Consider the following 22,786-nt stretch of genomic DNA (forward strand, 5'->3'; position numbering starts at 1 on the left):
CTCAACCAGGCATTATGCCAGGTGTTTAATACATATGATCATCAATCCTTCTGGGCAGTGAAGCTGCAAGATAGCCAGGCATGTATCAGAGAAGGCTGGGAGATGCAGCTCCATTCTGTTGTGGCCCTGGCATTTAATTTTATTTTGAGAATTAATGACTTTATAGATTGTCTTCTTTAGAAGATCAGGAGTATGCAATGGTTCTACTTAATCCACTGCATTAAGCTGGTATAATTTGGCATTGGAAGAATAAGCTTTTGTTACACTAAGATTAGCAGTCCTTCTGAAGGATCTGTCCCATGCCAAGCAATATGTCCATGGGTTTAACATGAACTAGCTCCAGTCATGCTAGGCAGTTGCCATCATAACCTTATCTTGCATGCTGAGAAACCACTGGTTAGGGAAATTATTGTCTGCTTAATGGAAGTAAGTGAATGGTGGATGCAAGACTCAGACTCAGTTGCCTGTGGTCACAAAGCCATACTGCTTACATCCCCATTCTCAGTTTATACAGGAACTCCCCATATATACCCTGGCAAAGACCTTCAGAACACCATCTCTCTGATGAGCTTCCTGGTAGAGTGAGAAGGTTCCTATTTCTATTTCTTGTGCTCTATGGGACAGTACCCCGAGCCAAAAAGAAAAGAGCCATTCTCAACCCAGTGAGTCTGAGGCAAAGGAGGATTTTAATCATATTAGAGGAGGCCTTCCTGAGTAATTCCTTGACGTCAAGCACTGAGTCCATCCACCTCTCAGAATGACCAGTCTGGCCCTTATCCACTATATTCAGCTCTTTCCTGGCAGCTGAAGTCACCCTTAAAATAGCTTCTGGGCCTTGGAAGAAAGTTTGGAAAGAAGAGCAAAGGTGCCTTTGAGGTTGCGAAGAGCAGCCCCCCAGCATCAGATAGCTCCACTCTACAAGAAAGCCAATTAAACATTCATTTTTCAAGAATGTCAGAACAACCTCATGAATACAACATCCCAATCTTCCTTTCTGCCACTAATTCTCATTCCTGGATCTATCCTGAAATCCATATGACTTGGTGTTCTTGCTTCTCAGCTCTAATAACAGTTAAGTGGCCCAATCTTGTGTGGATATCAACCACAGCTACTGAAATTTTAAGATGATTATGACAACATCCAGTCCAGAGGACAGCATTCCAGATCAAAAGAACACATAACAAGTTGGAAGTTGGTAAAAGAACAAACCCTATACAGTAAATCATTTTTAGACATTGTCTAGCTGAAGAATGAGTGAAGAGGCAAAGAGAACAACATCTGATATAAGCTGATTCTTCACATCCGGTCCCTCCCCAGTGGACGCAACCTTTCCTGTTTGGTCATTTACTAGTTCTAGTTTCACCTTTTCTAGGAGTCTTCTTCTAGTGCTCCATACTATAGCATCTGGTTCTTTAAGCCTCTATGGTACATAGTCCTTGTCAATCAACCCAACCTGTGCTTACTATGGCAGGCACAATAATGGCCTCTCCAAAGCATCACATCATGATTCCTGAACAAAACAGGAAGAAGGGGGCACTTTGAATATGTAATTAAATGGAAGACTTTGTAATGGAAAGGTCATACTGGGTTATTCAGAAGTTGGCCCTAGTTAAAATCACAAGGACTCTGGCTAACAGGAAATGGAAGCAGAAGAGGAGGAGGTCAGAGTAATATGACATGAAAAGCACTCAGCTCTGGTTTGGATGATGGAAGAAGTAGGTCACAAGTTAGGATTGTGGTTGGCTTCTAGAGGCTGGGAATGGATTCCCCTAGACCTCCAGAGAGAGCACAGTCCCTCAAACATTTCAGTCTAGTGAGACCCCTGTGAGATGGATTTCTACAGAATTGTAAAATAACAAATTTATAGTATTTTAGGTTATATAAGTTATAGAAATTCATTACAACAGCAAAGGCAACTAGTTTACATATTTACTAAGTATATTATTCGCTATTTTTTGTTATCTAATTTGTATGGGCTTGTCTCCCTAAGATACCACACATTTTTAGTAAGTCCCGCCTCTTTTTTCCTTAGACCTGAACTCCCTCAGCTGCCAAGAGAATAGACTCTATTGTTCCCAATTCAGAGTCCTTTCCGTTAAAGGTGAAGAGTGATCAAAAGAAGCCAGGCAATCTGAAAGTGTTTAGATTTATTTGTTCACGGAATAGCAGCAGGACACTAAGGAGCTGGCCCAAGATGGGCAAAACTCTGCATATGCATCTTTGTTGATTTTATAAAATCTGCCCTCCACTTGTAAGATTCTGCCCTCCACTCTGAAGATCGAGGACAACTTTACTTGTTTGCTTCAGTTGCACCTGGCTTTTCTTCCCATAGTGAATCAACACAAAGAAGTGAATCAACACAAAGCCTCACTGGGGTGACCCATTGTCATTCAAGTCTAGTTAGCTGGTTGGATTTTTCTCTTCACTCTTTTGGTAACAAAATGAACTCTCCCATCATCTGAGCCCTCTCTTATTTATTTCATTCTGTTTCTACTAATAAATCAAACAGTGTATTTCCAATCATGCATAATTACATTTCATAGCCCTTCTAAAATGCATTTCATGTTTATATCTATTCCTTAATTTATTTCCTTGTGCACATCAATTCATTTATCTCCTAACCAAATTATTCCTTAGGTATTTCTTGAAAGACTGACTAAAAGTTAAACTCTTCATTCCTCCACTGAGGAGTCATCTGAGGAGTCATTTTCAGAGCTGATTCTAGGAGCCATAACAGGTGTGCTTTGGGTTCTTGGTGGATACAGCAGGAAGCCATACTGCAGAGCTACTGCTGATAGGTTACAGAAGGACAAGGCACCAGACAGGACCAGGAGTCAGCTGTAGTTTTTCATGAGGCAGATAACAGTGCTGCCCTCCAGCTGGCATGCTTTCTGTCTCCCTGTCACGAAACACTATTACATTTTTTGGTGCCAATGAGACAAGAACAAATATATTCATTTTTCGTTTCCTCTTGTGTCTTCTGAAAAGTATTTATTCTTCACATGAGAGAAGACAACATCTTTTCTGGTTATGTCATCCTTAGAAGGCCATTCCCTTCATCTTTTGTGCTGATTTCTTCAGCTGGACGTCCTTCACAAGGCAATTTCTATTATTATTGTTATTATTATTATTTTATGGGTAGGAATGTTATGTCTACATGTGTGTCTGTGTACCAAATGTATGCAGTACCCATGGAGGCCAGAAGAAGAGGGTGTTGGATCCTCATGGGACTGGAGTTACAGACAATTGTGAGCTGCCATGTGAGTGCTAGAGATTGAACCCAGGAAGAACAGCCAGTGCTCTTAACTGCTGAGCCACATCTCCATCTCCTTCATCACGCAGAAGAAACCCAAGAAAGTATTATTAAGATTCCATGAAGTTCTCGACACATTTATAAGATGTCAGAATCAGATGGGAATTTGAGGCTTTCATCCCAATACAGTCATAAATTGAATGTGGAAACTGGACTAGCTCAGTCATCTCCGTTTAGGTGGGAATAGAAATGGGAACCATGTCTCCTAACTCACAGCGCTTTCTACTAACTCTGTCCCCAGTAAACACATGACCTCCACTGGCCAAATCAATCATTCTGTGATTTCATCCACAGTTTTAGTCAAGGAGAAGCAACATATACTACACATGAGAAGTTAAGTGAGCTCTATTTAAATTTATTCTGAGAGTATTGTTAATGAATTTAACTTGGCTTTTATTCTTCAGCAACTTATTTATTGTAAGTGGTAGCATCAATATTTACTTTCTTGCTGTAAAACTGTCAATCTCCTAAATGTTGGTCCAGAAACTATAAATGATTTACGCTTGGTCATTGAGCCTCTCACCACAAATCACAAATCTCCTGAGGAGGAGAGACATAACTATATCTTCTTCTGAGTCTGTCCCTAGATCCAAGGACCCAGACCTCCTGCCTGATATGGCAAACTGATAAGCCATGTCCTGACATTTTAAGTACTCAAAAGAATCCTAGAAAATAGAATTAATTCCAGACAAACACTCTTGCTATTCCTTTGTCTACAGACAATACAAGTTATCTTGATAAGCTGCTGAGACTATAAAAGAAAATATAGTTGGTGACACACAGATGGAATTGAATGTAGTTTTAATATTTTTATTTTATTTATTCTTAGTGAGTGAGTGTAGGTGTGCATGTTATACTGTACACACAGAAGCTAGAGGACAATTTTCAAAACCATTTCTGCCCTCACCATGGTTCCAGGAAATGAATTTAGATCATTAGGCTGGCACAGAAATCACTTTTACCCATGATCTACCCACTGGCTCAAGTTTGGATATTTATAACATTTTGTCATTTTTTTTAAACTTCAATCTATTTTATATAATGTTAGTGCTTACCACACATGCAATATGTGTTAGATAAATTGTATCTACACAGATGCATCTGCTCTGAAGACCTCCACAAAAGGTCATGGCTCACTTCTCTATCTTTTCTCTAAATTTTTATGCTTCCATATATTAAAGTGTTTTATTTTTAAAAATATACAAAATGAGTTTTTATATACATAGATAACATGATTATCAATTAAGCTAATTTATCCCTCACAACTATTTCTGTGTGTGTGTGTATGTGTGTTTATGATGGGAGCACGTAAGTCCTAATCTCTTAGCAAATTTCAAGTATAATTATTGTTATTATCTGTAGTCACTATTCTGTATGACTGGATCTTTGGAACTTAGCCACTTTACAACTCAAAGATCCCTAGGCCCTTTACTTCCACCTCTTTCCCCAGTATTCAATTCTGTGCTTTGTTACTTGAGTTCAACGTTTTTATAGATTATACATGCAAGTGAGGTAATAAAGTATTTGGCTTTTGGTGCCTGCTTTATTTCTCTTACTCTTTCTTCCTGTGGACAATGCAGTATTGCTATAACTGAGAGTTATAGAAAACCAAGTTTCAAATGACAAGTTTTCCTTCTTTTTAAGGATGAGTCATGTATATATTGTCTATATAACATATGTGTTATCTATAAATATATGTGTGGCATTTATAAAATACACATGCATGTTATATAATGTATATGATAGAACTATTTTTTTCTTTTCCATTCATCCATCAGTGGACACTTTAGCTGCTTCATGGCTATTTCTGCTTCTTTGCCAGCCATTTCATTTTGCCTTATGCTTTAAAAGGTTTTAAAGGTACCTCAGGAAACATTCAAAATTAGTTCTGTTCTTCAGTGATCTCGGTGACCAAAGCTTTGGTTCCTGCCATTTTAAACCAGGACAACCAAACTTCATCAGAAGTCTCCCAGTTCATTTGACAGTTCCAAATATTTGCCAGGGAAAAAAGAATGTGATTCTGCTGTGAGGACTCCCACACAGGAGTGGCCGTGATTTTGTTGTTGAGTCCGTATCACATGTAGACTATAGAGGAGTATTAACTTTAATGTGGGCTCTGAACTCTCTGTCTTTATAGTCTCTCCAGTTAGCATCTGTTTACTCCCTACTGAATGGCTCGGTTAAGCTTTTACTATATACTACATGTAAACCTTTTGATCATATGCAAACCGGTATAGGATTCTTCTATAAGATTTGGTCTATAATTTTATTTCAAAATCATAACATGCAGGAATCTGACTGAAATGGATGAGAATAAATATGACAGTTCGGATTTCCTGGAATGTTGTAAAACAGTCCTTTTCCAAGCTAGAATGCTTTGAAATTAAATGATTTTCAGATTTTAAAGTTATACAACAACCAACCTTAAAATAGCTATCCGACCGAGCTGCTATTCCGAGATCAGCACTTTCCCTCACAACTTTCCTGGAAGCAGGAAAAATATCTCAGATATCCACCCAGAGGGGTCTCACCAACCCTCCCTAAAAGCAGGTGGTTGGGAGGGCAGTTTTGCGATTGGAACCAGGAAGATTTCCTGGTCTTGCTCCTGGAAACGTTTTATCAAAGAAATAGGAAAACTGTGGCAGAAGAGTTTGGAACTCAGCAAGATTCGGTTTCACTCCACCCTGATGTTCGCTAGGGACTTTGAGGCACCGAGCACTGAATTTTCTGAAGTGAGTTCATTTGCATGCATTTGACAGTTGGCAGAAAGCCTGCTAGTACACGGGGTAAGGTCCTAGTAGTCAAAGATAGGAACTGCAGCCTTCCCAACCCCTTAGCTATGCTGCCAGGCACTCCTACAAAATCGAGGAGTGACCGAGGGACAGCATGAGTTTCTCTTTTTATAGACAACTCTTCTTCTAAAGCTTTCAGTTGTTCAGCTGCTTCGGGCGACATCAGCGCCCTCTGGATGTGGTAGCTCACAGTTACAGGTTTCATGGTGTGGGATGAGGGTGGGCTCACAAGTCTGAAAGAAACTGCACAGACAGGGCAGAGCTTAAAACCCGCGAGTGACAGCCAGAAAACCAGTGCTGTGGTCGAACCGTGAGTTCTCCGCTTAGGAAATGCTCATTCCTAGAGAATACATCTGCTTAAAAATAATTTCAGGACCCCAAATATTAGACATCTCCCTAGTTGAAAGAAGAAACCAATTCCCCAGATGCATTTGGCGCGCCCAGGAACACACACACACACAAACACACACACTTGCGCGCTCACCTGATTCTGTGCATCAGCCCCAAGTGGCAGTGACCCAAGCGCTGCACGCCACCGACACCTCAGCCCTCGCCAACTTGTCTCCAGCTTGTCTTATAATTGCTCGGGAAAATTCAGGCCAGGACTCAGAACTAAGCTGCTGGAAAGCCAGGAAGGCCAATTCTGGATGTCCACCTCCAGGTCCCAGGGATCACTGTGCCTGGGAATCCTAAGCCCAGTGTTTCCAGCTCTGGTTTCCAGTCGTCACCGTCCACCCAAGCCCATTCTCCCAGCCCTGTTCCCGCCCTGAGTGCCGGCCCTGTGCAAAGGATTCCCTTCCTCGCCTTTTTATTCCCTCAAGGTAGCCCCTGCAGAAGTTAAGCTGGAAAGTCATTGATGGCATCTTGGAAGTTAAGTGTTCCATCACTCTACTTCTGAGGACAAATATCTAGTAGAACCTACACCGCGAGTTCCATAGCCCATGCCATTCAAGCCTTCTTGGAAGCCAATTTCTGCTCTGTTTAGGGAAATACGAAGCCTGGATTCTTGTATTTCCTCTTCCCTGTGGATTCCCGCAGTCCCCAGATTCCCCGCTGTGCTAGCCGCACTGGCTAAATCTGGACTGGCTGCTGCGCGCTCAGCTCAGATCTCTGCAACTGCAAAAGCAAGAAGCTTCTTTGTCCCACACAACAAATGCCCACGCTAGGACCTCCGCCCTTGTAGTTGCGCCTAGAGCTCATTGCTCAGAGAGAGGGAGTCTCTAAACCGGTGGATTGGATGTGAGGGGGATCAAACCAAGCTAATCTGATGTGCCGATCTGTTCTTGACAAGGAGATCCAACAGCGAAAGCCCCGCGCCCTGCGGCAATGAGGGCTAGACTGCTGGAGAGACTTGAAGGCAGGCTTGGGATGATTTGAGTGTGAACCCTAAGAGACTGCTGAGTGGCTGTGCTTTCTGGAGTGAATACACGTTTGGAAATAGAGGGGAGTCTCTGTGCTAGAATGAGGATGGAGGGTAATGAGCGTGAGATTTAGTATGGGCAGCATCTCCACAGCACTGTCAAGCCTGTCTGCTCTTTCGCTCTTTAGTCAGGGATCTAGCGGCAGGGATAGGAGGGGGGACCGGATCAAATGCCACTAGGACATCTTGGCAAACAGCAGCAGGAAGCAAACAGGCAGCTGTGCAAATCCTTAGTCAGGCAGGTAGCCTAATGAAAAGTGATGGATGGCCAGGCAGGAAGGGAGAAGAGATTTACAAATGGAAACTTTGGAGGCATCTGCTCCTTCTTTGTACTTTCCCCACTACCCACTACCCCCCACTCCAAGCTGGCCCCAAGGGGAATATGGAACCCCTCCTCACACATGTGATTGAGCTGTATAAGCACATTAAGAGTGCTGAGGAGAGGGGATTCACACAGGAGAACAGGAAAGATCTTACAACCCAGGAAACACCAAGGTTTCTGTCTACTAGCAGGCCCTTCAAAAGGGGACTCTGGTACCCACTAAAAAGCTGAGTATATGGAGGTTTTTTGAAGGTTTTGTTTTGCGGGGGGAGGGTGTTGTTGATGTTTTGCTTTTGTTTTTATCTGTGGTCACATAACCTTCAATGAGACAGCTGCAACAGGCTCAAGTCTAAAACAATCCTTGTGTCCAGCGACAACACCTCTTCCTAAGAGCATCACCCTGTGCTGCTTGCTACTAGAGTCAACCTTGCAGTTCATGAACCCACCTCAAAGGTGCACTAAACTCACTCCTAGCTAATGGCGCAGGGGTGGGGGGCAGAGGCATAAGAGAGGGTTAGGGTAGGGGTATGATTAGAGTCAAACAAGAAGCCAGGCGTGCCTGAGGTTCTGAGCCCTACTCTCCATGATGCAGAAATTGGAGTCGGGGTATGCTCGAAGTCAAGACGGAAAGAAGAGATGAAATTTACCTTGGTGTCAAAAAGCCCTCCAAATTCCCACTAATTTTAAGGGTATTTCTCATTGATCCCGTAACCCCCCCAACACATACACACACACACACACACACACACACACACACACACACACACACATTTCCATCAATGACCTCAATTCCAATTCAAACGGTGTCATCTTGCTAGATGTTCTGGGTTCTGGAAGTACCGAGGTGACGCAATCTGTCTGGGGCACGGGGCCCTTGCACCCATTGGCTGCCTGGCGCCCTGGGACCCCTCCCGACACACCGCGGCAAGAATAAGAGCAGCTGCTGGCGCTGGGAGGTACCGGAGCCGCTGTCCAGCTCAGGAGTCACCGCATCCTCCGCCCGGCTCCATCAGGACCCCGCAGCCTCTGCTCCAAACCACCCCTTACCAGGTGAGCCCTGAGACTCCTGCTCGGGTGTGTTGTCCCACTTTACTCTCCATCTCCTTTTCCTCTCTCCCGCTCTCGCTTTTAGTCCTCCTTAGTTTGTTTTCCCTGACAGTCCCGGTCTCCGTCAGCCTGTGGCTCGTGCCAGACCCCGATCCAGGTAGAACCCGACAGAACTGGTCCACAGAGCTTGCCTCCTGTTACCCTGGAGCGCGGGCTCCAGTCTCACCTTTCTCCCTCTGTACACCTGATCCGCCAGTCCAGGGTCTCTCCAGCTCCCAGGCATCGCGCACGCAGTCGGGAGTATCTCTGCTCAGGTGGTTCTTTCAGGATTCCTGAGAAATTGGTCCGGAGTCTGAGCCAAGCGCCAGCTTGTAGCGAACATGAGCCAGCAGCCGCAACTGCAAACCCTGATTTGGGACTCTGGTATTACAGAGAGTGTCTTGGGCCCGGAACTTTAGACTGGTTCTTGCAGCGGACTGAGTTGCCAGAGGGTGGAGCAGCTGAGCAGTGCAGCTTTCGGTTTCTCTCAGATTGCCAGGCACAGAGACCCCCTCTCTATAGGCTTTCTTTCTCACATCCTTGGGTATCTGCAAAAGCCAGCTCTATACTTCCCTATGAAAACAGATGTGGAGACAGGAAGCCCCTAGGATTCTTTGACTCCTTGAGGCTGACCAATTGTTTTATTTACCTGTGAGGTAGCTTAGGTCTCTCTCTCTCTCTCTCTCTCTCTCTCTCTCTCTCTCTCTCTCTCTCTCCTCACTATCCTCCATCTGTAGGACTAAGACTCTTTCCAAACCAATATAGGCTGCAAGCCCACTGGACCTTGCAGTCTTCTCTGTCAATAAGGAAGCAAACGTGATGAGAAAGGTAGTTATCAGTACGAAGCCAACATGCCAGGGAGATACAGGCAGAAGCATACCAAAGGTGAAGTCCGTGGGCTCATAGACTTTGAGCTGGTCCAAAGAAACAAGCAAATATGATGCCATTTTTCTCTTGCAGGGAGGCATCATGGGCTTTCTGAAGTTCTCCCCTCTTCTGGCTGTCAGCATCTTGCTCCTGTACCAGGCATGCAGCCTCCATGCAGTGCCTTTCAGGTAAGTCTAAAGACAGGAGCTCTACTATCCAGGGATTGGACAACTTCCTGTCAGTTAGCTGTAGAGTACCAAATATTTAAAAACTAACTCTCTTGAGGAATAGATCTATAGATATATACATATATACATATATACATGCAAGTTCACTACAACCTTTCCCTGATATAAAGATGGAAATATACAATTTTTAAGCAATGACAGGATGTATAGAACCCCACATTATAAATTTCAAGTGGTCCTTTAACTCACAAAATGCTTTGGCTGCTTTTCTCCCCAAATTTGGTATCACTAGTCAAATCTGTTTATTCAGTTTAGCCCTCATGAGATACGAATTTCACTCTAATCTGGTAACTTGCCGATAAATATTACTGACTCTAACTTATGATCTGTTGCTCTATTTCTCCTCTACTTACAAAATATATTTATTAAAATGAGCCTCCATTTCAAATTCAACACTAATTGTGCTTTCATTCTTTGTAATTATGGCTGCACTCATCAGTTAACCTGTGAAATTCCTAAACTGGCTCTGGTGCACCACCAGGAGGACCCCAGCTCGAGCCTCCCTGGGGCAGAGGCAGGCAGGGAATCAAGAACGGCACTAGCTTTCCTTCCCTTGCACAGGTCAACCCTGGAAAGCAGCCCAGGCGCGGCCACTCTGAGTGAGGAGGAAGCTCGCCTGCTGGCTGCACTGCTGCAGGACTACATGCAGATGAAAGCTAGGGAACTGGAGCAGGAGGAGGAACAGGAGGCTGAGGGGTCCAGGTAAGATTCCTCACCCTGCTAGCATACCCAGGGGAAGGCAGAGCCCAGGAGGTAGGAGAGGACACACTGGCCATCTGGTTGCTGTTTGGCTGGACACGGGGCGCAGCTATTCTCAGGCTCCAACAGAATTCATCTGGTGAGGCATGGTTAAAGCGCACTTAAAAGCTTTATTTCTGAAAGCACTTAAGAGAAGGTGTGGAATCACTGCAGAAATGGGCCTGGTAGTACTGTGGAGAGTCCCTGCCACTGGATGAGTTAAACCGGTAAAGGGAGAGCCTAAAGTCTGGAGACCTCTGCAGAGATATGATAGTGGTCACAGGGCCAAGGAGAGCACCCCTCCCCATCCCTGCCTCCCTGTGTGCCCCAGCCTGGAAACAGACCAGCCCTGGCCTGGCCCCAGCACTACCCAAGGAAAAGCATGTAACCTGCATCCACCCTGAGAAACGCCCTGCCAGCATGAAAGATTGAACAGCACACGGAATGCCAGAAAAAAAAAAAAAGTCACCCTTTCCTCTGCCCTTCCCGACACTGTCCTGACCCACCACACCCCAAGCTTTCCCAATATATAGTGAATGTATGAACTGACCGACTTCCAGTCCTGTGACTGGTCTAACCTGCTGACTGCCCACGGGGTCAGCCCCTCCTGCATGGTACTCCTTCGCATGTCTTTTCCCTGCAGCTTGGACAGCCCCAGATCTAAGCGGTGTGGGAATCTAAGTACCTGCATGCTGGGCACATACACACAAGACCTCAACAAGTTCCACACCTTCCCCCAAACTGCAATCGGGGTTGGAGCACCTGGCAAGAAAAGGGATATGGCCAAGGACTTGGAGACAAACCACCGCACCCATTTTGGCAACTAAGCTCCCCCTCTCCTTTCTCGTTTCCTTTCCTGCTTTCTTCCTATAATTTAATGCATGTAGTTCCTCTCTGGTTGCTTTTCTGAGGCAAAGGAAATCCCCAGTGGGTGAGGAGAAAGGAGGACTCACAGGCTAAAGGGGAATCACCCAGGAAGACGCCAGAGAGCAAGGGCAGTCCTCTGGCTTTCTAGCAGAGCTCCTTGGTCTTGCTTCTGAAAATGTCCGTTGTTTGGGAAATAAAACTATTTTTCTAAAAAGACTTGAGCCATGTTGGTCATTGCTCTAGCCCACATCTCAGGCTCCATGGAATTCAGGACCTGTGGTTAGAAGTAGTCTTAGCCCTAAGATTTAACCAGTCATAGTCCGGTGAGCGGTGCTCATGACAGCTCAAGCAGTAACAAGAGCAGTGCCAAGTAGCAGGTAAGCAAATGCTGGGACTAGATGCTCCAAACTCCGTTCTTCCTCAGGTAAGATATACTTTCACTTTACTAAGGAGGGACATTTGGGTCTGACTGGGACTTGGATTCTACAGTCCTCGTGAATGGGCTCAGAGGTGGCATCAAAATTCACCCTAAACTCATACATCTTTGCTTATTTTTATTTATATGGCCATGGTTGGCTGTTAATAGCCCTGTGTCCCATGACCAGTTGGAACCCCATCTGGGTTTTCTAATGCTCCTGGGAATATCTAAAGAAAGTGATTACAGCATTTCCCCTAATGGCTTGTGATTGTTTGTTCTGATAACCATGTTTGGGAGAAACACATAAAGTTAATTGGTGCTCTGAAAGCAATATTCCCATGATAGTCCCATGGGGCAGACACCTCCCCAACCTCAATGACTCTCTCTCTTTCTCTCTCTCTCTCTCTCTCTCTCCCTCTTTCCCTTTCTTCCTCCTTCCCTCCATCCCTACTGAATATCAGCATCACTACCCAGAAGAGATCTTGCAACACTGCCACCTGTGTGACCCATCGGTTGGCAGGCTTGCTGAGCAGATCAGGAGGTGTGGTGAAGGAGAACTTCGTGCCCACCAATGTGGGCTCTGAAGCCTTTGGCCGTCGCCGCAGGGAACTTCAGGCCTGAGCAGACAATAGCCCCAGAATAAAGGTGACTTTTTTCATTCAAATGGATGTCCACATATCTCAGGGATATAAGCTATACTCTGAACCTCACTGGGCCTATGAATCAAATTCCATCTTATAGCTTTTTTTTTTTTTTAACCTCCTTCCCCTAACCTTCCCTTCTCCTAGTTTGTCTGCCCTGCCTTTTTGCTCTCTCCTGTGATGCTGTGCTCTAGGATCTGGAAATAGAACCTTTTCATTCATCACTATAATTGTAAATATTCTGCCATATGGGTTTGAAAGCCAATGACATCCCTTTAGTACACACTACAGTGAAAGAGCAGCCATAGGCTTAAGAACTGTATTTGCTCTATACAAAGTATATAACCACTTAACTCTCACTGAGTTTCAAATTTCTTCCTTTATAAACTGGGGACAGCAACAGGACCTACTAGTATTAATAGCAAATTAAATGAAATAATGTCAAGAGCTTGACAATCAATTTCTAAACTTTGTTCTTTTTATTCCCTTCTAGGTTACAGTAAAGATAAACTCTAATTGTTTTCACATGTAATTAAAGTCATGTGCAAGAAAGGCTGATGGAAGACACAAATTTGCATCCTTCTTGGTATTGAAAACCCTTCTCCCTTTGACAGGAACTAAAACTAAGTGAAAGCAAGCTCATTATAATTGTGCATCGTGCTGTACGTGATTCTGTAGCCAATAAACATGACAGCATGGTTCCAGCTGATCTGGTAGCAAACCTGGTCCCTGCAAACCATCCTGTGGATGCTGTCAACTCTGATAAACCTCAAGGGGATATGAAGCCACTGCTTCTTGGTCTTCTGGGGACACATGGTATATGTTATGACTTAATGGAACCATATGTTTAAAGAAATGTCAGTGTTGTCACTTGTGAACTTAATCAAATTTAAAAAAATGTATTTTCAATATCCTCAAGTGGAGTGTTTGTTGTTACTTATACTGTTTTTTGCCAAGAGAGCTTTGGAGGTCTGTGAGCACTTTGTTGAAGCAAAGGCATTGGTCTTGGGTGATTCTTGGTGTTTTAGATTGCTGAGTTTCTGGTTAACCCCCACCATTTATGAGAATGTTACCTATGTCAACGAGAACAATGCATATTTATTTCTGGAGAGTGACCTGTTTGCCAGCCCCAGTGGTACCTATGCTCCTTCATTTCTCAGGTTTGCCCTTACTCACCCTTGCCTTTTCTCCCTATTAAAGTCCCCTTCTTGCACCTCTTGGCCTACAAAGACCTTTAGAAATGGTAGCTTGGAGTTTAAATATTAACCAAAGGCTAGCCAGTCTAGAATGCTCATCAATGCCATCCAGGCCCACTTTGATTTATGTGAAACACTTAAGAGAGTCGTACTTAAGGTCCTTCAACAAGTCTGACATTTTGCACATTTAACAAACATTGGCTTACTGACTGCTATATGTTGACACTATTCTAGGTACTAGAAATTTTGAGCAATAAACAGACCAGATAAAAATTCCTGCCCACATGGCATTTACATTCTGCTTAGGGGAGACTGAGATGATACGATGATACATACTACAGAATCACAGACTTGCTACACATAGGTAGCTGGGATGTCATTGTTTCTGATGCTCCATTTCATGTAGGCATTTGCCAGTAACAATATCCCTGGTGTCTGCTGGGACCTACCAGCAGTGGGGAGCTGCAAGTGAAAACTCCAAGATGAGTGGGTAGCCAGTCTCACTGGCAATCAAGTCAGGTAATCAGTTATTTAGAAAGCTCAGCCTCTTCTATCCTTGATTATTTTCTTTTCTTTTTTTTTTTAAAGCAAAAAACAGCATCTTTATTTCTTTTTTTTTTTAATCAGTTACATTTTATTAACTCTGTATCCCAGCCGTGTCCCGATCCCTCATTCCCTCCCAGTCCCTCCCTCCCTCCCTCCCTCATCTCCACCGTGCCCCTTTCCAAGTCCACTGATGGGGGGGGGACCTCCTCCCCATTCATCTGATCCTGTTTTATCAGGTATCTTCAGGACTGGCTGCAAAGCCCTCCTCTGTGGCCTAACAGGACTGCTCCTCCCTTCGGGGGTGGGGAGACCAAAGAGCCAGTCATCGAGTTCCTGTTAGAAATAGTCCCTGTTCCCCTCACTTTGGGAAACCAATTGGTTACTGAGCTACCACAGGCTACATCTGAGTGGAGGTTCTAGGTTATGTCCATACATGGTCCTTGGTTGAATGTCAGTCTCAGAAAAGACCCTGTGCCCAGATATATTTGGTCCTTGTGGAGCTCCTATCCTTTCCCCATCATACAATGGAATACTACTCAGCAATCAAAAAGGAGGAAATCATGAAATTTGCAGGCAAATGGTGGGATCTAGAAAAGATCATTCTGAGTGAAATATCCCAGAAGGAGAAAGACAAACATGGGATATACTCACTTATATAGACCTATAAGATATGATAAACATAATGAAATCTATACACCTAAAAAAGATAATCAATTGAGCGGACATGGGGTAAGATGATCAATCCTCATTTAGAAAGACAGATGGGATGTGCATTGAACGTATGACAGGAGTCTACTGAGCGCATCTGAAAGACTCTAACTAGCAGTGTTTTCAAAGCAAAGACTCATGACCAAACCTTTGGCAGAGTACAGGGAATCATAAGATTATTTTCTTAGGCACATACAGAATTATGTTCCTTCCTTCTTCCAGTCTACTGAGCACAGTACCACAGTTGTCATTGTAAAGGGTGGATTACAACCAATTTTCCTGTCTTTAAAATACTTCAATGACTCCTCACCTCTCCAGAAAAAAACAAACAAACAAACAAACAAACAAGAAAACACTTAAGACATTACAGTAACTTAAAAGTCCAAATTGAGCTTTTCTTTTCATATCCAGTCCCATCATCTGCCTAGCTGCATCGCCAACCCTCCCCTACACTGGCTTTAGTACTATTTTTTGACTTCTATATCATAGCCTTTATGACTGTGAATTTACATTGGCTAGTGTCACTCTGTGTAGAACACTTTTCCCTAGTGGTCCCTCTTATCTTCACTCAAATGTTACTTTGGTCATCTTTTCTGAAACTGCACCCAACACATCTTACCACCTTTCTTTGTTTTTTTTGGATTTCTCCTTACCACTTAATCTTTTACCATACCATAGTTTTTCTTACTTTGCTTATTGTTTGTGCCCTTCACCATAAAAAAGATACATATCAGTAGCAATAGTCCATTTTATTAATCACTCTTATCCAATATGCAGAATAGTGTGCCTGGAGCAAGGTGGCACTCAACAAATAGGTATTGAATTGGTGACTGAGTGATGCAGTTAAATCTTCTCTTTTATGCTTGTGGTCAATTCTCATGTTTATTCTGGTCTGGTTTTCTTTGGTCTTAACTGCCCAAGATACCTTCAGTTATCTCTTGCATAGGAATCCCTCAACTGACTAGAATCTTCAGTGACCATGAGTTTGTTAATAATTCTCTTTTCCTGCCTAGCACAGTATTTCATTTTGGACACAGTCGAACCCCACCCTTTTTATCCATTTGATTAATTATGGTCAACACAAAGGCGGCAAGGAGCACACTAGGTATGATACCTATGATTAGGTAAAGAAGTTAAAAGTAAGGAAAACAAAAAATATTTTAGTTTTATATCTAGGGTTACTACATACTTACACTAAATTTACCCCAGAATCCTGTGGTTACTTCCAAGATGACTCAGGGGTCCATAGAGCAAAAGAGTAATTAACTTGAACCCCCAAACAGCATCAGGTTCAGTGGTTCAGAAACCCAAGAACTATTAGATGCTAACAGCACACCAGGCAACATCACACCACATGGAACAACTATTTTTACTGTGGATGTGGCATCAGTCTTTATGCCTCATTTGCTACATGGACCACTACAGGAAAGAGAGGTCTTCCAATGCCAATAAACAGTCAGAGATACAGTGGATATGTTGTGGCTAAATGGGTAAGTGCTCCCAGCCCTTCATCACACTACAGAATTATCATGTACTGTCATCATTGCCATGGTTTCATGGACAGGTGAAGTTGACTCCTCTGGCCCCCAGCTCTAGGCATGACCATGTGACATTTTTTAGCTAAAAGAATATTGTAGTCTTCCAACAAGCAGAAGTTTGAAGTGTGTTTATGTGGTTGAGTTTCATGCTCTTGAGTTTCCTTTGTTGTCAGGAAATGAACACACCCCAGCGCCATGCTTTGCCAAATTATTCTTTGCCATATTATTCAAAATGAGGATGGAGCTAATTCTAACCTTTGATGTGAACTCAAGTGTAGCCAGTACCACTAGAGTTCACCTCCAAGCAAATACCCACAAACCCACAAGCAGGAAAAAGAATGTTCACAAGTCACGACACTGAGCTTATTCTTGTGTTATTGTGACAACAGAAAAGTACATCATAAGGTTTGGGAGGTTAAACTGTGTCTTTCTCAAGTTCAGATGTGAAAACCTTAAGCCTCAAAGTGACTACATTTGAAGGTAGAGCTAATTAAGGTAAAGTGGGGTGCCAAAGGTAGTTCCAATCTGATGGGGCTGCTATCCTTTTAAGACAAGGAAATGCTCTCTAGCACTCTCCTTATACACAGAGAAGATTCCAGTTGAGGGCACAGTGATCTAAGAAGAGAGGCCTCAGCAGATACCCACCCTGAGACTATGGTTTTGATGTCCAGCCTTCACATGTGACACTAGAGTCTGTTGTTTCAGCCACTCGCATGTGGTATTGTTACAGCAGCATGAGCAGAAGGGTTACAGGGCACATTGCTTTCGAGTGTACCTTTTAAGTGGTAAGTCAGAGCTTGTACATCCTCTACGCAAAGCCTTCTAACACTCCCTGGCTTCACTCACAGTGGCTTTATAGATAGCACACAATCTGACCCCAAACCATTCCCCCCACCTTTCTTCCCACCAATGTCTGATCCACTTTCGCTTCCTTGGACACTTTTTAGAAATAACTGTTCGCAGCAGGCGAACTCCCTTTGAATGACTGGTTCAGTGTGTACTGGTTCAGACTGACTCCAGATGCTCTCTTCTTTTAAGACTGCCCAGACACCAACTTCAGCATATACAGAATATCTTGCCATCTCTGTTCATGTGCTAGCTACTATATTAAAATTTAATTGTATTCACAAAACTTAGCACTTTCTAAAATAAATATATTTCTTACTTCTTTTCTGTGTTCTTCTACTAGCATATAACTGGAAGGGAAAGTCATATATATATTTACAGTTATTTCCATTAAGTCATGGTAGGCCTTCAAAAAGTATTTATTAAATTAATTAACTGCAAAATATTTAGTTTTATCTTACCTTTTGAGTTCATTTTTAAAAATATACCATGTTTTGAAATGTACCATATTGTTTTTCTATTTTTAGATTATAATTATGTTTTCTCACTTCTCATCCCTCTGAACCCACCCATATACTCATCTATGCTCTCTTTCAAATTGATGGCCTATTTTTTCATTCATTGTTAAACATGAATACATGTACACATAAATACATTTATATTTTAAATATAACCTGTTCAATCTGTGTAATGCTACTGGTATATGTGTTTTCAGGGATGACCATTTGGCATTGCTATTTTAGACTATCATTTTTGTTTTGATTTCCAGTTTAAGTTAAAAATTATTAAGTTGAACATTTTATCATTTAAAATAAATTTTAACCAAGTTTTCTTTTTTCTTTTTTAATTTTTATTTTTATTAATTACAGCTTATTCACTTTGTATCATCCATGTAGCTCTCTCCTTCTCCTCCCAATCCCACCCTCCCTCTCCCCTTCTCCACCCATGTGCCTCCCCAAGTCCACTGATAGGGGAGGTCTTCCTCTCCTTCCTTCTGATCCTATTCTATCAGGTCTCATCAGGAGTGGCTGCATTGTCTTCCTCTGTGGCCTGGTAAGGCTGCTTCCCCCTCAGGGGTAGGTGATCAAAGAGCAAGCCAATCAGTTTATGTCAGAGGCAGTCCCTGTTCCCATTACTATGGAAGCCACTTGGACACTGAACTGCTGGCAGTTAAAATAATTTTTATAATTATACTTCAGTCATTCAGTTCTATGTTTTATGCTGTGTTTTGATATAGTTATCTCTACATTATTTTATTTAGGAAATTTATGTAATGCTCATAATATGATTATTTGCCATCAATATTTTAAAGAACTTAAAAGCATTTTTATATGGTAGAAACTACATCTAGAGTAGTTTAGCTAAATACATCTATGTATGTAGTTATAGTGATTAACTTCATTGTTTTACATGTTATTTTTGTATCGATAATCCTAGGAAACTAAAATAGGCCAATAAAAGTTTCCAAGGGCTATTTTGTTCTTATGACTTATCTTTTGCATTCTAATATTTGACAGTATACATATTTCTTATTTTAAAAGTCAACTTTCATAAAACATATATGTACATGGTACATAAGCTCATATAATTATCATAACAAAGCTAAAGAATATTTCCATTATTATAGAATGTTCTTCACACCACTCGAAGTTCATTCCTTATATCCTATTCAAGAAATCATTGACCTAATTTCTATCACTTTGGACTCATTTTTAGAAAAATTATATGGAAAGCAGAGAGATGATTGATACAGATAAATAGGTAGGCAGATAGACAAGATAGATTCACATACATACTGAAAGAAAAAAACACAACAGGTCACATGCACCCCTGCCTCTAGTTTCTTTCATTAGCCTAAAGTTCATAAAATTCATTTATATGGCTACAATATATATATATATATATATATATATATATATATATATATGACTATTTCGGGGATTTGTTGTGTATTAAGTTTTGAAGATTTCAGTGAGAGAGGTTAAGTAGCATTTCATTGTACACCACAGCTTGTTGGACAGACACTTGATTTGATCCAGGTCTCGTTATTTTAAGTGATTTTCTTATGAATGTTTGGTGGGAACAGGTGAACCTATTTCTCCTGAGTGAATACTTGTGAGTTATGTGGTCACTGATCATAGTAACTAAATTGATTTCTGATGGCTATGCTGTTTCACAATCCCAGCAGGAAAGTATTACCTTTCTATTTTACACATCCAGTTGTGGTGTTTCCAGGGTTTTGTTTTGTTTTTAGTTTTAGATATCCCTATGATTCTGTAATAGTATATCATCAAACTCTAAATTGTCACACTCTTGATAACTCTCCTGTGTTTATTGAAAACTCATTAGTTTTTGGTTTTTTTGTTTTTTGTTTTTTGTTTTGTTTTTTTAGTTTTTCTTAAGTGTTACCCATTTTGACTAGACAGATTATCTGCTTATTACTGAGTTGAGTTGATTTCTGCATCTACATACCAGCCCTGATTCCTTTTAGAGCACTATTTGAACATGTACTTTCTCACATCTGTATCAATTCTAGCTCATTCTCTGTGTGGAATGCCAAATGCCCATCAAGTAAGGTAGGGAAAGGTCTCTGGACAATTGCCAGAAGTAGTCAGCCCTCTAACACCAGCATGTGAGCTTAGATGTAGCTCTCCATCCCTTTGAGCCTGCACATGATTCCAGCCTTAGATAAGCACTTGCCTGCATCTCAGGAAACAGAACCACTCTTACTGAGCCTCTCCAAGATTCCTGACAGGCAGAAACTGCAACATAGTATCTGCTATTCTGAACTGCTAAATTCTGAAAATAATGTGCTTTAACACAAGGGATAACCAATACCCCTCCAAACTATGCTCACTCTTTCTCCACCCCTCAAAGCCAAGTTCAAGTTAGAGGTCATTGTGTCCAGGATCCTCCTACCGGCTTCCTGGTCCACAAGCCCATGAGAGATTAAATGTAATGGCATAAATGAGATTAAATACATTTGTTCTTAGTATGAGTGCTTTTTATCAGCACTATCCTCCCTTTCTGATGTCTCATATCTTTCCATCCTATAGCACTTGCCTCAAGTTGTTCTTTTTGCCTCTAAGCTCCTCACAGTAAAAAGAAATGTTTATGATCATATAGACCAACCCACATCTATAACATCTCCCAAGCTGTCTTCTGGTGAATATTTGAAAATTTGAGGTGTTTTCTGAGATAGTCTCTTAGTTACTGTTCTATTGCTTTGAAGAAATACCAGAACCGAGGCAACCCTTATAAAGGAAAACATTTCATTAGAGGTTTGCTTGTAGTTTTATAGAGTTAGTTCATGATTATGCTGTGGAAAGCAGACAGTCATGGTGCTTGAGCAGTAGCCGAGAGATTTATATACTGATACATATGCAGCAGGGGGAGAGAGAGAGACAGAGGCAGAGAGAGTGAAAAAAAGAGGCAAAGACAGAGAGACAGAGATAGGGCTTGATGTAGGCTTTTAAAACATCAAAGCCCACCCCCAGTGACACACTTTCTCCAACAAGGCCACACCTACTAATCCCTTCCAAACAATTCCACAAACTGGTGGTCAAGCATTCAAACATATAAGCCTATGGAGACTATTTCATTCAAACCACCACAGGTACCTAATTCCATTTCTGGATCATCCTAGTTCTTAGAAAAATCTCCCCATGCACTAACAGAGCTCATTCTCTGCTGCACTACTTCATGTGGTCTGCGTGAGATTCACTCTTGAGCTGGCCCTCCAGCTGAAGACTAACCTCCATAAAGACTGGGTATTAACTGTCAGGTGAGCCAAGAAAATAACTTTTTCTTTTCACTATGAAATCCATAGCTAGCCCAACCAAGCTTGGCTTTCTATGACATATATTAGCTGGATCCACCATAGACTTTTATCTACTCATCAAAAATGTGTATTGGGGTAGGAAATAAAGCTCTTCAACTATTTCAATCCTCAGAAATATCTTCTTTTGGTGAAACTTTTCTGGGTATTTGTGTAGCTGCTGCACTGTGTGATGGGTAGAGCTAACAAATGTCTTGCCCTTGTCTCAGGCAGGGCTCTGAGCCAAGCTCTGTAAGTCTGGACTCATCTTTCTCACTTAGACTTGCCAGCACAATGATAAGATTAATGGTTTCCATAAAGAGGGGTACTTTAGGGACTTCCTGGAGAGCTTGGCTCATCTGTAGATCTAAGAAGTTCACAGGAGTAGTGTCTTGCCTACATAATCAGTGCCAACAATATGCTAAGTCTTGCACAATGCCTTTAGCACAATCTACAGAACTGCAGTGACGTACCAGCTGACTCTTGCTTCAGTCCCACTGCATGCGCTCCTGCCATCCTCAAACTCCAGTTATACTGACGTTCTTTCAGTGTGTTACACACAGATGTTCATCCAGACACAGGGTCTTTCTACGTTACGTTACCATGGGCTAGAGACTCCTTATGTTGTCTATTTCCAGTCAACCCTTACTCATTTTTCATACCTCAGCTAAGCATTGTTTCCTTTGGGAAGCCTTCCGAGGCCACCACCCTCATGTCTACGCTATATTTATTTCTTATTGGCACAGGAGACAACTTCCTGAACCAACAGCACAGGCTCTAAAATCAACAATCAATAAAGGGGACCTCATGAAACTGAAAAGCTTCTGTAAAGCAAAGGACACTGTCATCAGAACAAAATGACAGTCTACGGACTGGGAAAGGATCTTCACCAACCCTATATCTGACAGAGGGCTAACATCCAGAATATATAAAGAACTCAAGAACTTAAACACCAACAAATCAAGTAATCCAATTAAAAAATGGCAGACAGAGCTAAATAGAGAATTCTCAATAGAGGAATAACAAATGGCAGAGAAACACTTAAAGAAATGCTCAATGTCCTTAGTCATCAGGGAAATGTAAATCAAAACGACCCTGAGATTTTACCTTACACCCATCAGAATGGCTAAGATCAAAAATTCAAGTGACAACACATGCTGGAGAGGTTGTGGAGAAAGGGAAACCCTTCTCCATTGCTGGTGGGAATATAACCTTGTATAACCACTTTGGAAATCAATCTGGAGCTTTCTTAGACTATTAGAAATAGTGCTACCTCAAGATCCAGCTATACCACTTCTAGGCATATATCTAAAAGATGCTCAAGTATACAACAAGGACATTTGTTCAACCAAGTTGGTAGCAGCTTTATTCATAATAGCCATAATCTGTAAATAACCCAAATGTCCCTCCACTGAAGACTGGA

At 42.1% G+C, this 22,786-nt stretch overlaps 1 protein-coding gene across 2 annotated transcripts; it reads left to right on the forward strand.

Annotated features, from left to right (window-relative positions):
- The first annotated feature begins 8,667 nt into the window (after positions 1-8,667).
- On the forward strand, positions 8,668-13,954 carry LOC110549432 (calcitonin gene-related peptide 1). 2 transcript variants are annotated; one of them, XM_060366998.1, is made up of 5 exons: positions 8,722-8,897; positions 9,894-9,988; positions 10,610-10,750; positions 12,533-12,716; positions 13,206-13,954. In XM_060366998.1, exons 2-4 carry the CDS (start codon positions 9,903-9,905, stop codon positions 12,690-12,692), a joined length of 387 nt encoding a protein of 128 aa, XP_060222981.1. In that variant the 5' UTR covers positions 8,722-8,897; positions 9,894-9,902; the 3' UTR covers positions 12,693-12,716; positions 13,206-13,954. The 2 variants fall into 2 exon arrangements, with proteins under 2 accessions (XP_021494294.1, XP_060222981.1); XM_021638619.2 differs by lacking the exons at positions 12,533-12,716; positions 13,206-13,954 and adding an exon at positions 11,430-12,519 and having other exon boundaries at positions 8,668-8,897.
- The last annotated feature ends 8,832 nt before the right edge of the window (positions 13,955-22,786 follow it).

This window comes from Meriones unguiculatus, chromosome 14 (assembly GCF_030254825.1).
Source record: "Meriones unguiculatus strain TT.TT164.6M chromosome 14, Bangor_MerUng_6.1, whole genome shotgun sequence".
Classification (NCBI taxonomy): Eukaryota; Metazoa; Chordata; class Mammalia; order Rodentia; family Muridae; genus Meriones; species Meriones unguiculatus.

Coding starts and splice junctions, on each gene's coding strand:
- LOC110549432 (XM_021638619.2), top strand. CDS start 9,903: ATGGGCTTTCTGAAGTTCTCCCCTCTTCTGGCTGTCAGCATCTTGCTC. Junction 9,989..10,609: donor CTCCATGCAGTGCCTTTCAG/GTAAGTCTAAAG, acceptor TCCCTTGCACAG/GTCAACCCTGGAAAGCAGCC. Junction 10,751..11,429: donor CAGGAGGCTGAGGGGTCCAG/GTAAGATTCCTC, acceptor TTTTCCCTGCAG/CTTGGACAGCCCCAGATCTA.